The sequence below is a fragment of the Narcine bancroftii genome, chromosome 3, assembly GCF_036971445.1.
Source record: "Narcine bancroftii isolate sNarBan1 chromosome 3, sNarBan1.hap1, whole genome shotgun sequence".
Taxonomy (NCBI): Eukaryota; Metazoa; Chordata; class Chondrichthyes; order Torpediniformes; family Narcinidae; genus Narcine; species Narcine bancroftii.
The window spans coordinates 32717775-32732265 of record NC_091471.1 but is presented as its reverse complement, the minus strand read 5'-3'; the positions used below and the strand labels follow the sequence as shown (position 1 = coordinate 32732265).

General features: G+C 45.5%; 1 protein-coding gene across 1 annotated transcript in view; it reads left to right on the top strand.

The window, feature by feature from the left end:
- The window catches only part of LOC138757056 (uncharacterized), an 86093-nt gene that overhangs the window by 53869 nt on the left and 17733 nt on the right, over nucleotides 1–14491 (top strand). Inside the window, exon 5 of the mRNA XM_069923757.1 lies at nucleotides 13113–13232. Coding sequence (XP_069779858.1) covers nucleotides 13113–13232 — 120 coding nt within the window. The remainder of the gene's footprint in view (nucleotides 1–13112; nucleotides 13233–14491) is intronic.

Below are 14491 nucleotides of genomic sequence, written 5' to 3'. Positions count from 1 at the left end.
GCAATCACCCAGAGAAGATGCTACTGAAAACTAAAAATATCTTCAGATGCTGGAAATCTTAAGCAAAAGACAAAAATGCTGGGGATACTCAGCAGGTCAGCTGCATTTCATGAGAGAAAGACCTAGAGATCATGTTTCATGTTGAAGACCCTTCTTCAGCCTTACCTGCTGAGATATTTTTTGTTCAAGAACAATGTTATTTTGGATCTAATATCGTGGAATGAGAAAGGGTAATTACTATATTTGACATCATATAAGACCCCTCTTTTATTCCCAAAAATTGGCTCAAAAACCACCCTGGGTCTTATATGACATTAGATGACATTGTGGAGCCGCCTTTTTGGGCATAGAAGTGGAGGATTTCATCCACAAGATGGCGACAGGTGGAAAGCGCTCAATCTACACTATTGCATACAAACTATGTCCTAATGTATGCTAAGGAGCATGGCAATAGAGTGGCAGCTGAAGTTTCTGGAGCACTGTCTATAGCAAAAATGGTACGTGCATGGAGAAAGCAAGAAAAACGGTTAGAGGGTGCTAAAAAGGGTAATGCTAACCGGGACGCGACCCAGTACACAAGATGGCCAACAATAAATTTGTCCCAGGTGACCACCTGAATGGCAGGAAACAACGAGCAACTGTGGGAATGCCAACTAATCTGAGGCTGGGGCTGCTGTGATGTCACTCCAGTCAGCTGCCAGTGCAATAAATCAGTCTTTGACTTCCTTCCACACTTCGTGGTAGCGTGCACGCTGCATTGGTGATGCCAGCAGGTCCAACCGGCTGTTAGAACCAAAGATGATAGACCAAGCGATTCTTTACGCGGTTTTGTTGAAGCTGCCAACGTACTGTGTGCCACACCCACACATGTGGTTCTAACAGGTTGAGGCCCAGTTCCTTCTTTGAAAGATCACTGCCGATGACACATGTTACTACAACGTGGTGAGCTCGCTCGACCAGGTCACTAGTCGAGGGTAAGGGCCAACTTCCTACAGCAGGCTCTGGAGCAGGGCAAATATGATGTTCTCAAGGAGCTACTAACCTGTACCTTCAGGCTCTCAGAGCACGAGCACACCACCCGATTGTTGCATATGGATAGATTGGGGGACAGGGCCCAAATCTCCCTCATGAGCGAGATGCTCGCCCTTGCTGAGGGACACAGGCTTTGTCTGCTTTCCGAGCAGATTTTCCTGAAGCAGCAGCCCAAGGATATCTGACTCTTGCTCCTTGACGAGGACTTCAGTGACCCCAGGAAAGTCGCAGGACATACTCTGTAGAGCAAAGAAAGAAAATAGCACCTCAGTTGAGCAGGTCATTAGGCCCCGCCCACTGCTGACAACAAGGTCACAGCAAACAGAGAGGCAAATGGACCCCCAGACCCAATAGTATTGTTACTGTCACCAATGATGTGGTGCAGGGGCCCATTGATGCCTCACACCCTGCGCGTTTCAGGGAAATGCCATGGCCAACCGTCATTGATGGCTGTGGCGGTTGGCCAGCGTGACAGCCTCCTCCACATGTGGGACTATCAGGAAGGCAATTCCTTGTTGACACTGGTGCCAAAATAAGTGTTCTTCCCTCCTCAGCCCATGACACATGGAACGGGAAGCCAGGCCTGGCACTGAGGGCAGCGAACAGCACCACCATATGAACCTTTGGCACCCACACCGTCCCCTCCGCTTCAGGAGCAAACAGTTCACGTGGATGTTCACAATTGCGTCGGTGGTACAACCACTCATCGGAGCAGACGTCCTGCGAGCCCACTGCCTGCTAGTGGACCTTAAAAGGCGGCGATTGGAGCACACCAGAACTTTTCAAACCACGCCCCTGGGGGAAGTCAAGTTATCTGACCCGCACTTCGACTCCATTACTTTGTCTGGCAAAGCATTCATGCAGATCCTAGTGGTGTTCCCTTCGATTGTGGTACCACAGTTTTCCGCTGCCGAGCCGAAGCATTGAGTAAGACACCATATCCTCACCAAGGGCTCCCCATTCACTCCAGGATGCAATGCCCCCCCCCAAGAAGCTCACCCTCACCAAGGAGGAGTTTAAAAAGAATGGAAGAGCTGGGGATTGGGTGGTGATCCGACAGCCCCTGGGCCTCCCCCTGCACTTGGTACTGAAGGCAGTAAGAGGGTGGAGGCCATATAGTGATGCCGCCCCAACAAGACCACCACACTTGACAGGTACCCCGTGCCCCATATCCAAGACTTTACTGCGAACTTACAAGGGGCACGAGTATTTTCAAAAGTCGACCTCATCAGGGGCTATCACAAGACCCCAGTCCATCCTGATGATATTTCTAAAGCCTCCATCATTACCCCTTTTGGACTTTGAATTCCTGAGAATGCTCTTTAAAGTGCAGTCCAGACCTTCCAGAGGCTGATGGATGGGGTGGACTGGGATTTCCCATTTGCGTTCATCTATTTGAATGATATTCTCATCACCAGCTGCAATCACACAGAGCACATGGCCCATCTGAGGTGACTGTGCGCCCAGCTTCAGGAACTCGGACTAACTATAAACCTTGTTAAAAGCCAGTTTGGGCTGGAACCAATCGACTTCCTGGGGCATCGAATCAACAGCATGGAGCAAAACCCCTGCCCGATAAAGTAGAGGTAGTTCGGCACTTCGCGAAGCCCCGCACAATTAAGGGGTTGAAAGAATTTGTTGGTATGATTAATTTTTATCACCATTTTGTACCAGCACCAGCCTGTACCATGCGTCCCCTTTTTGCATTCATGATGGAGAAAGGTAAAGACATTATCTGGGACAATGAGGCCTCGGAGGTGTTCCAGAAGGCCCAGGACCCATTGGCCAATGCCACCCTTCTGGAACACCCCAGGCCAAAGGCGCCAACTGCTCTCACAGTAGATGCCTCCAGCATAGTTGTAGGGGGCATACTGGAGCAATTCATTGCAGGGCAATGGCAACCCCTAAGTCTTATTTAGCATGCACCTCCAGGCACCCAAACTCAAATACAGCACTTTTCACTGGGAGTAATTGGTGCTGTACCTGGCAGTCAGGCACTTCAGGTATTTTCAGAAGGTAGACAATTCAGGGTCTTCATGGACCATAAACCATTAACCTTTGCCTTCCACAAAGTGTCTGACCCATGGTTGGCCAGGCAGCAGTGACACCTCTCATCACAGACATTCAATACATCGTGGGTAAGACCAATGTGGTGGTCAACGCCCTGTCCCACCTTGCGATCAAATCCATTGACTTCATGTACCAGGGAATAGACTATTCAGCCCTAGCCAGGGCCCAACAGGATGACCCTGAGATCCCAGCATATAGAATAGCAGTTTCCAGACTCAGGCTGGAGGATGTTACTATTGGCCTTGGTAACCAGATGCTCCACTATGACGTCTTCACCACCAAACCCTGCCCATTGTGCTGGCAGCATGGAGACAGTAGGTGCACAACCTGGCACACCCCGCCATCAGAACTTCTGTCAAAATGGTGGCCAGTAGTTCATCTGTCACAACCTCCGGAAATAGGTCTGTCAGTGGGCCAAGACTGCATGCTCTGCCAGACATCCAAAGTGCAGACACAAGTCAAGGCATCCCCCCCCCACCACCACTCCAGACTATCGACGTAGGTTCAGCCACTTCCATATTGACATTCCAGGGCTGCTGCCAGTCTTCCATGTGGCAAGATATCTCCTCACCATGATTGACCACTCCATGAGGTGGACGGAAGCCATCTCGGTGGCTGACACAACAACCGAAACCTGCGCCAGGGCACAGATTAACACCTGGGTGTCGAGATTCAAAGTCCTGGAACATTCAACCTCCAATAGAGGTGCACAGTTCACTTCAGGTCTCTGGGCAGTGCTGGCTAATTTGCTGGGAACCCAGCTCCACCATAACATGGCTTACTACCCTCGGGCCAATGGGTTGGTGGAGTGGTTCCACAGGCACCTAAAGGCTGCCTTGATGGCTTGGCTCAAGGGGCCGAACTGGAAAGACGAGCTAACCTGGGTCCTCCTGGGGGATCCACATCGCACCGACTCAGCAAACGAGATTGTATACAATGCACTATTGGTGATATTAGGGGAGTTCTTGGCTGCCGCTCAGGACCCAGAGGACCCAACGGTCTCATTGACTAAGCTGAGGAAAGGATGGGTGGTCTAGCCCCTCTGCAGCATCTGCTGCATGGGTAGGCCAGGTCCTATGTCTCCCAAAGACTTAGAGACCTGTGAGTACATTTTCCTTCGAAGGGGGCACATCGAGCACCTCTGCAACAGCCGTATGATGAGCCATATAAAGTAGTCAGACACAACAGGTCGCCATGTGTGCTGGATATCGGCGGTAAGGAAGAGGCTTTCACCATCAACCGCCTCAAACCAGCATATCTGGACATTAGCCAACTGGTCTCCACTCAGCCCCCATGATGCAGATGTAGGCACTCTGATTGCCTGTTCTGGGGGGCAGGGTCATGTAGCGTCCCACTAACCGGGATGCGACCCGTTACACAAGATGGCCGATGAACACAATGACCACGCAGAACCCGGGGGCCAACAACCTTCGTCCCAGGTGACCACCTGCACAGTGGGGAACAACAAGCAACGGCGGGAACACTGGCTAATCCGAGGCCAGCGCTGCTGTGATGTCACTCCTGTCATCAGCAATAGGTAGAGAATATAAGTAGAGCTGCCCGTGCAATAAACCAGTCTTCGACTTCGACTTCTCATGTGTGTGTCTTCTTTCCACGCTTCGCGGTAGCACGCACGCTACAGTAATCCTCGTTATCCAGCCCCATGTTGACCACAACTTGAGGAGGTTAAAAATCTGAGTGCTAAATGAAAGAGAAGCAGGGAAAAGCGTTTCTACCAAGATGATACTGCACCAGGCCAGGAGCTTAGGAGAAGAGCAAAAGCATAAGGATTTAACTGGAACAGAAGGTTGGTGTTACCGGTTCATGAAATGGCACTGTTTATCAATGCACATAAAAACCTCGATTGCACAGAAAATGCCAGCGGATTATGAAGACAAAATATTAGAATTGCATAAATTTGTAAATATACACAAAAAATAACTTGTTTTGAACTGAACCAAATAGGGAACATGATGAAGTTCCAGTAACATCCGATGTACCATCCAACAAAACTGTGAGTGTGAAAGGAGCTAAACCGCCACTGGTCACGGAAAGACACGGTATAGTCGTTCTGCCCTGTGGTGCTGATGGCACAAAACTGCCATCGTTTGTAATATTTAGAAGAAATACTCACCCCAAAGAAAAAAAGATACAACGTGGTGTGTTTGTTCATGTTTATCCAAAAGGCTGCTGGATGGACGAAGCTGGAATTAAATTATGGTTGCAGAAAATATGGTGAACGTGTCCCGGTGGACTCTTACAAAAACCTCCACTCCCGGTCTGGGACCAGTTCAGGACACACAGAACTGAAGCCGTTAAAAAAAAGCACACAAACTGAAAACCCAGATGGCTGTAATTCCTGGTGGTCTGACGAGCTAATTGCAGCCTTTAAATGTGTGGATAAACAAAGTCCCACCATTACACAAGTGTGTGAGTGGGTGACGACTTCTTGGGACACAGTAAGAGCTGGAATTATTGTTAAGGCTTTTAAGAAGTGTGGAATTAATGATGCCCTTGGTGGCACTGAGGACGATACATTATTTGGAGACCGTGATGCTGAGTTTTTGGGCTTTGACAGTGATGAATGTTCAGGCAGTGAAGACGATTAAAGTCTTTGTTACAGACATTGATGTTTTATTGTGTTTTTGTTTATGATCGTTACTTGTTTTAATGTTCTCTTATTAAAGGTTTTCTCTTGTTAATTACTGCAGTATTATTATTAAAACGAGTTTTATCGATGTCCTAGTTACATGTTCTGTCCAAGTTTTACCTGTAAACACACTAAAACTAATTTTTCCTAAAATTTCACGGCTGTCAAATACAGTAATACTCTTGTTATAAAGGGAACCAAGGAAAGAATAAACATAAAATAATAGAAATATCTATTATGGTTGAAGGTGATTGTTTCAATTTAAACACACAAAATTATTAAAGTATGAGGGGCAAGTTGGCTGTGATACGAGCTCAGTGGACCCCAAAATCCAGCAACAATAAAAATTCACCAAATGGTTACTTAAACAAAAGTTGCTTTTAATTATCTTTAAACAGGGAAACAGAATCACACTTTAACTTATCTTCTAATCCCAAGCACTCGTGTAGGTAATGTGTATATAAGTTCAAAAAATTTCTTTGATTTACAGTCTGTGGTGTGCTATCGGACAGAAGCAAACACACAAATCCTAAAGTCTGTACAACAGGCTTTATTCAACATAAACTTACACAGAGCCAGCTGTGAGGAGAGCTCCTGTAAACTCTGAGAGAGTCTTCGAAGGGCCGGCTCAGGCTTATATCCCAGAGGGTGATTGAAACCCGACCGGGTAGGGCTTGGTCTATTCAGGTCGGCTGATTGACAGCCAGCCAGGTGTTGTCTTGTCCCCATGCTCTTCTCCAGGTACAGAGGTTGCCCCCTGCAGTAGGCCAGTGGTGTAACACCACAGATAGACATGTTGCTGTGACCACAAAGCCACTGAAGTCCTTTGTGCTGCAGGCACATGGGGCAAGATATCTCCTCACCAAATTTGGAGTACTGTGTACAGTTTTGGTCACCAAATTATAGGAAAGATATAAACAAAATAGAGAGAGTGCAGAGAAGGTTCACGAGAATGTTGACAGGATTTCAAGGTTTGAGTTACAGGGAAAGGTTGTGCAGATTAGGGCTTTTTTCTCTGGAGCGTAGAAGATTGAGGGGGGACTTGATAGACGTGTTTAAGATTTTAAAAGGGACAGACAGAGTAAATGTGGATAGGCTTTTTCAATTGAGAGTGGGGGAGATTCAAACTAGAGGGCATGGTTTAAGGTTGAAGGGGAAGAATTATAAGGGGAACATGAGGGGAAATTTCTTTACGCAAAGGGTGGTAGGGATGTGGAATGAGCTTCCGGCAGACGTGGTCGAGGCGGGATCATTGGTTACATTTAAGGATAGACTGGATAGTTACATGGAGAGGAGAGGACTGGAGTGGTATGGACCGGGTGCTGGTCAGTGGGACTAGGAGGGTGGGGATTTGCTACGGCATGGACTAGTAGGGCCGAACTGGGCTGTTCTATGCTGTAGGTGGTTATATGGTTATATGGTTAACAGACGGAGTTCAACAAAATGATCTCCTAATCAGTGTCCAGTCTCCCTAGTGCTCCTGGTGTTCCCAATGCACACTCCTCTGCATTGGGGAGATGGGTTCACCATTTTGCAATCGGTATTTCATGTGTGTAATCCGAAAGTTCAGCCTTTAAAAGCCATCAGTAGAATTAGAATCATATAGTATTTTGTAATGATTAGGTGAACTGAATGGTCTTTTCTTCAATCAAATAACCATATGACCATTTACAGAGCGGAAAAAGGCCATGTTGGCCTTTCGAGTCTGTACCGGTTCACTGGAACAACTCCACTAGTTCAAACCTCCTGCTCACCGCCAATGACCCTCCAACCCCCTCACCTCCATGTACACATCCAACCTTCACTTAAATGACAGAAGGGACCCTGACGCAACTATCTCATTCGGAAATTCATTCCATTCTGCCACCACTCACTGAGTGAAAAAGCCACCTCTAATATTTCTCCTAAAGTGTTGCCCCCTTACCCTTAACTCAAGGCCTCTTGTTCCAACCTCCCCTGCCCTCAGGGGAATAGAGTCTGTTTATGTCTAGTCTATCTATTCCTTTCATAATTTTAAAAACCTCTATCAGTCGTCTACTTTCCAATGAATAAAGTCCCAGTCTCTTTAATCTCTCCCTGTAATCCAGATGCTGTAAATCAGGCAACATCCTTGTAAACCTTCTCTTCACCCTCTCCACCTTATCTATATCCTTTCTATAATTTGGAGACCAGATTTGAACACAGTACTCCAAACCTGGCCTCACTAATGCCTTAAACAGCTGCAGCATCACCTCCCAGCTCCTATACTCTATACTATGTTTATGAAGGCCAGCATACCATGTCTTCTTAACCACCCTGTCTACATGGGAATCCACCTTCAGTGAACTCTGGACCATAACCTCAGCTCCCTCTACTCTTCTGTGTGCCTCAATGCCCTCCCCTTAACTGCATATGTCCTATTCTGGTTATTTTTACCGAAATGCAACATCTCACATTTGTCTACATTGAATTCCATCTCCCATCTTTCAGCCCACTCTTCCAAACAAACCAAATCCTTCTGTAATCCAAGAAAATCTACCTTTTTCGTATCATCCGCATGACTCTCTGCTGTCTATCTTCCAGCCACCTCTGAACCCATGTCACAATCTCTCTACTAATTCCTAGTGACTGAACCTTCCTTATTAACCTTCTATGTGGAACCTTATCAAAAGCCTTACTAAAATCCAAATAGATCACATCTGCCTTCATCCAACTTTTTTGTCACTTGCTCAAAAAACTCAACAAGGTTTGTCAAACTTTCCTTTTACAAACCTATGCTGGGTGCCCCTAATCAATCCCTGCCTATCCAGATATGCGTATATACTATCTCAAAGAATACCCTCCATAACCTTCCCCACCACCGAAGTCAAACTTACTGGCCGATAATTACTTGGCCTACACCTACTGCCTTTTTTGAACAATGGAACAACATTTGCAACCCTCCAATCCTGTGGTACCACCCCCTCCTCCAGTGATCTTTGAAAAATCACTGTCAGTGCCCCCGCTATTTGTTCCCTGACCTCCCTTAATGTCCTGGAAAAAATCCCATCAGGACCAGGAGACTTATCCACCTTAATTGACCCTATAAGCTCCAAAACTATCGCTTTACTAATCCCTATCCTTTCCATAACTAAGCCCTTTGCCCAAAGGTTACTGGACCATTCTTTCCCATGTGGCTTAACATGCTCATTCTCAGTGTTGCTACTTTGATAATGGTTCAGCATCATGCTGAAGAAGATTGAAAAGAGGGTTGGTGCGAGAACACAGCCTTGCTTCACGCCATTGTTAATGGAGAAGGGTTCAGAGAGCTCATTGCTGTATCTGACCCGACCTTGTTGGTTTTCGTGCAGTTGGATAATCATGTTGAGGAACTTTGGGGGACATCCGATGCGCTCTAGTATTTGCCAAAGCCCTTTCCTGCTCACGGTGTCGAAGGCTTTGGTGAGGTCAACAAAGGTGATGTAGAGTCCTTTGTTTTGTTCTCTGCACTTTTCTTGGAGCTGTCTGAGGGCAAAGACCATGTCAGTGGTTCCTCTGTTTGCGCGAAAGCCGCACTGTGATTCTGGGAGAATATTCTCAGCGACACTAGGTATTATTCTATTTAGTAGAATCCTAGCGAAGATTTTGCCTGCAATGGAGAGCAACGTGATTCCCCTGTAGACGCTGTTTACATCCGGTACCGCACGGATGGCAGTCTCTTCAATCTGAGGCGCCTGCAAGCTCACACCAAGACACAAGAGAAACTTGTCCGTGAACTACTCTTTGCAGATGATGCCGCTTTAGTTGCCCATTCAGAGCCAGCTCTTCAGCGCTTGACGTCCTGCTTTGCGGAAACTGCCAAAATGTTTGGCCTGGAAGTCAGCCTGAAGAAAACTGAGGTCCTCCATCAGCCAGCTCCCCACCATGACTACCAGCCCCCCCACATCTCCATCGGGCACACAAAACTCAAAACGGTCAACCAGTTTACCTATCTCGGCTGCACCATTTCATCAGATGCAAGGATCGACAATGAGATAGACAACAGACTCGCCAAGGCAAATAGCGCCTTTGGAAGACTACACAAAAGAGTCTGGAAAAACAACCAACTGAAAAACCTCACAAAGATAAGCGTATACAGAGCCGTTGTCATACCCACACTCCTGTTCGGCTCCGAATCATGGGTCCTCTACCGGCACCACCTACGGCTCCTAGAACGCTTCCACCAGCGTTGTCTCCGCTCCATCCTCAACATCCATTGGAGCGCTCACACCCCTAACGTCGAGGTACTCGAGATGGCAGAGGTCGACAGCATCGAGTCCACGCTGCTGAAGATCCAGCTGCGCTGGATGGGTCACGTCTCCAGAATGGAGGACCATCGCCTTCCCAAGATCGTATTATATGGCGAGCTCTCCACTGGCCACCGTGACAGAGGTGCACCAAAGAAAAGGTACAAGGACTGCCTAAAGAAATCTCTTGGTGCCTGCCACATTGACCACCGCCAGTGGGCTGATAACGCCTCAAACCGTGCATCTTGGCGCCTCACAGTTTGGCGGGCAGCAGCCTCCTTTGAAGAAGACCGCAGAGCCCACCTCACTGACAAAAGGCAAAGGAGGAAAAACCCAACACCCAACCCCAACCAACCAATTTTCCCTTGCAACCGCTGCAATCGTGTCTGCCTGTCCCGCATCGGACTGGTCAGCCACAAACGAGCCTGCAGCTGACGTGGACTTTTTACCCCCTCCATAAATCTTCGTCCGCGAAGCCAAGCCAAAGAAAGACTTTGATAATGGCAAAAATTGAATGAAATGAGAGGCAGTGTGCAGCCAGTGGACGAGACAGCTTAATGTAATCAGATCTGATTTTATTGTTTCTAAGTTCATATCAGCAACAGGCATAGGTTAAAATATAGGCTAAGAATTGTATCCAAATAAACAACACCATCCACAAAACATAAGTTGATACTAAATTCACCATTTTTTTTGCACTTATCTAAGTGAGTTAATACAAGTGGTTAATTAGGTTAGACTCATTGTGCGAGTATTTTGAGTATTGTAGAACCATTTCATGGTTGTATTTTTCCAGCTTCCAACTTGTCTAAGTAATAGTGCAATGCCAAAGATTTATTTCTGGTGAGATTTTCCACTGCATTGATCTGAGTCAAAGAAGGAACTTAATAACTTAGAGATACAGCACCATGAGCCTGTCTCGCCCAAATACACCCACGTGACCTTTAAACCTACTAACTCTGCACATGTTTTGAATGTGGGAGGAAACTGGTGCACCCAGAGGAAATCCACACAGAAAAGGAGAGAACATACCAACTCCTTATAGACAGCAGCTGATTAACTGCTACATTAACTGACATTGAGTGCAGTGCATGCATTTATATTTATTTGTTATGAGGTTCTGAAAACTGGTAGCGCAGGGGAACTTCTCAAAGTTAAAACTTTGAGGAAAAGTGCCAATAACACAGGGAATTCCATCCCTTACATTCGCTGTTCCAAGGTAGCGTTAGACAAGGGAATCTTATAAATTACAATTTTATTTAGATTTTTAAAACAATTTTAGAGACTTTGTTCATGATACTTTAAAACCAGCAAAGCAATGCCGTCTAATATTTGGACAATGTGCATCTGAACTACTGTATGCACTGGTTCTGTGTTGAATTTTACTCGAGTCCATTGGGTTCCTGCTGAAGATTGTTATTACAGTGACCTCTGCTGGAACATTATATGATCCACTTTGGGCATGCTCTACACAAAGACCCTAGCATCTGCAGTTCGCTTTTATACCTGCACGGTGGGTGTGGTTCAAATCAGACTATTACATAAAAATCCGATGAAACCTCGCTAAGAAAGATCCTTGGAATCAAAGGAGGGTTAGTAGCTTCAAGTCCTTCGATGGCTAAGGGAGATGGCTCAACAACTGGGAACTTTTGTTCTTCATGATATGGTATTTAAATTGGTTGACTATTTTAGATAATTTAAAAACTTAATTCTTGTCATTCAGACTTCACAACCAAATTGAGATTAATTTAAAATGAAATAAAATGCAAAATAGAATATGCTGGGAACACCCATGTGTGGAAAGATGAACAGTTTTGGGGAGGTAACCCTTCTTGAAGGTCATTGGCCTGAAACATTAACTCTATTTATCTCTTCCCAAAGATTCAGCCTGACTCACTAAATATTTCCAGCATTTCCTGTTGTCATTTCAGATCTATAGAACCTGTTTCAGGATCTGATGAGCTAACCAAATAAACTGCAGATATATAAAAGACAATTTGAAACAGTTCTTTGTAAAGTGTGAAATTTCTAAGTTCAGCTATTGCCTTCCAGTCTGGATTACTTTGCCCTCAGCACCTTTAGTCCTGTCTGACTTTGATTAGTGGCTAATGCTCAAATCTACACTCAGTCCAGCGTCACCAACTGTACACACAATCTGCAGCAAACTTGCCAATGCTTTTCGACAATCCTTCTCAAATGTTCCCAGGTCAAAATTCAGGCAACAATGTGGTTGTACCTTCGCCTCATGGACTGTAGAGACTTGCCATATCGTCTCAAGGAAACCTAGAACGGTTTGTAAATCTGGCCTTACAATTGTAAGTCCAAACCCACAGCCTCCAACATGTGGAAGGATACAGAGAAGATGTACTGAAGACCCCCAGTTCTGCAGCAAGTCACATCCAATTATAAATTGCACGTACATGGTAGCAGGCCCTTTTGCCCAACTTGCCCATGCTGTCCAAAAGATCCCATCCCACCTGCTTGCATTTGGCCCATATCCCTCTAAATCCATCCTATCCATGTAGCTATCCAGTTATTTTTTTCTTAAACATTGAAATAATACCTGCCTCAACCACCTCCTCTAACAGCCCATTTCATTTCTCGACCACCCTCTGTGTAAACGTTTTACCCCTCAGATTCCTGTTAAATCTCTCTCCCCACCCCCCAGCTTAAACCTATGTCCCCTGACTCTGGGCAAAATACTCTCTGTGATCACCTGATCTATTTTTCTCATGGTTTTGTACACCTCGCTCGGATTACCCCTCGTTTTCCTGCACTCTGGCCTTACCAGTGATGCTGGAGTGCAGGAAGATGAGGAGCCATCTCATAGAGGAATAAAGTCCTAGGCTTCTGAACTTCTCCCTATAATATTGCTGCTACCTTCATAGCTGTTGGGTCAAGGTCATGAAAATATAAGAAGGCAAATACAGACCCGATGAAATTCTGTCATTCACTGCCCAAGAGAAACCTGGTGCAGCCAAACCACACAGCTTGCAGCAGTTCAAGAAGGGCAAATCCTCTTTCTGAAGGGCAGTTAGGAATACCTGTGTCTCAAGAATGAGTAACAATAGATATTTGAAGATGTCATATTAATCACCTCTTTTTTTTGTATTTAGTTGTCGATGCTCAGGGGAATACGATGACCTGGATTCTGGTAGCCATCAGTCCCATCATTCTGGTAATGATCGTGGTTTTGTGTTACTACTTTTGGAAAGTAAAATGCCCTCAATCAAATGGTGAGCATCACACAAATCTGTCAATTTTTCTTGAAAAATATAAATGTATTTTAATAATAAAGTTTTATTGTTGCTTTTTTTTACTATGACATCTTAATTTATGGAAGTGGCACATTTAAATAAATTGCACGCAATTCCTTCGATGGCTAAACCAAGTAAGAACATCGGAAATAGAAGTATTGGTAGACCATTCTGCCATTTAGACCACTTGTGCCTTTCAAAGTTATCATGGCTGGTCCTTGGCATTATTTCTCTCCACTAACTTCAAATCTGTTGATTCAGAACAGTGTGGAGTAAAGGTCTATAGCTGGAGTGAGATGGTGCAAAGTGCACTCGTCAGGGTTATTTTCTTTAAAATTTAGACATACTTCACTGTAACAAGCCAATTCGGCCCTACCCCATTAACCTACACCCCAGTACATTTTTGAAGGGTGGGAGGAAACCGGAAGTCCCAGAGAAAACCCACGCAGACACATGGAGAAGGTACAAACTCCTTCCAGATAGCATTGATTCAAACCCAGGTCCAGTCCCAATCACTGGCACTGTAAAGGCATTGCGCTAACTGCTACACCAAATGTGCGTAACAGTTAGAACAACGCCTTTGCTCCTAACTCTGTTAACTTACTTCCTACGGGTGCTGCATGACCTGCTGAATTTCTCCAGCACTTTTTTTGCCCTAGACCTCAGCATCTGAAAGTTTTCTCTTTAACCTTGAGAACTTAACCATCTTTATAAAGTCTAAATTGGATGATTTCACATTGATCTGCACTAAAATCCAGTTGGTGGAGAAAACAAATAGAGGCTGGAATTCAAAACAAGGGTAGAAATGCTGCAAGAATTCAGCAAGCTGGCAACATCTGTGGAAAGAAAGCCAGTTAATGCCCCAGGTGGAAGACCCTTCGGGTTCCAATGCAGTTACGTTGATTATGTTGAGTTAAAAATTGATTGTGGACTTGAGGAAGGGAAAGGGGAAGAGACCACACACTTCTCTTCATTGATGGGACAGCAGTAGAGAGGGTTAGTAGCTTCAAGTTCTTCAGTACACCTGAGGAAATTATACAAAAGGCACACCAACATCTCTACTTGTTTGAACACTCTATTGCACTTTCACAGGTGTATTGTAGAAAGTATACGGACTGGTTGCATCATGAACTAGTTTGGAAATTTGAATGCCCAGGAATGCAGAAGGCTGCAGAGAGCAGCGGACATAGCCAAGTGCATTTTGGATACTGACCTCTCATCCACTGAACACCTCTATG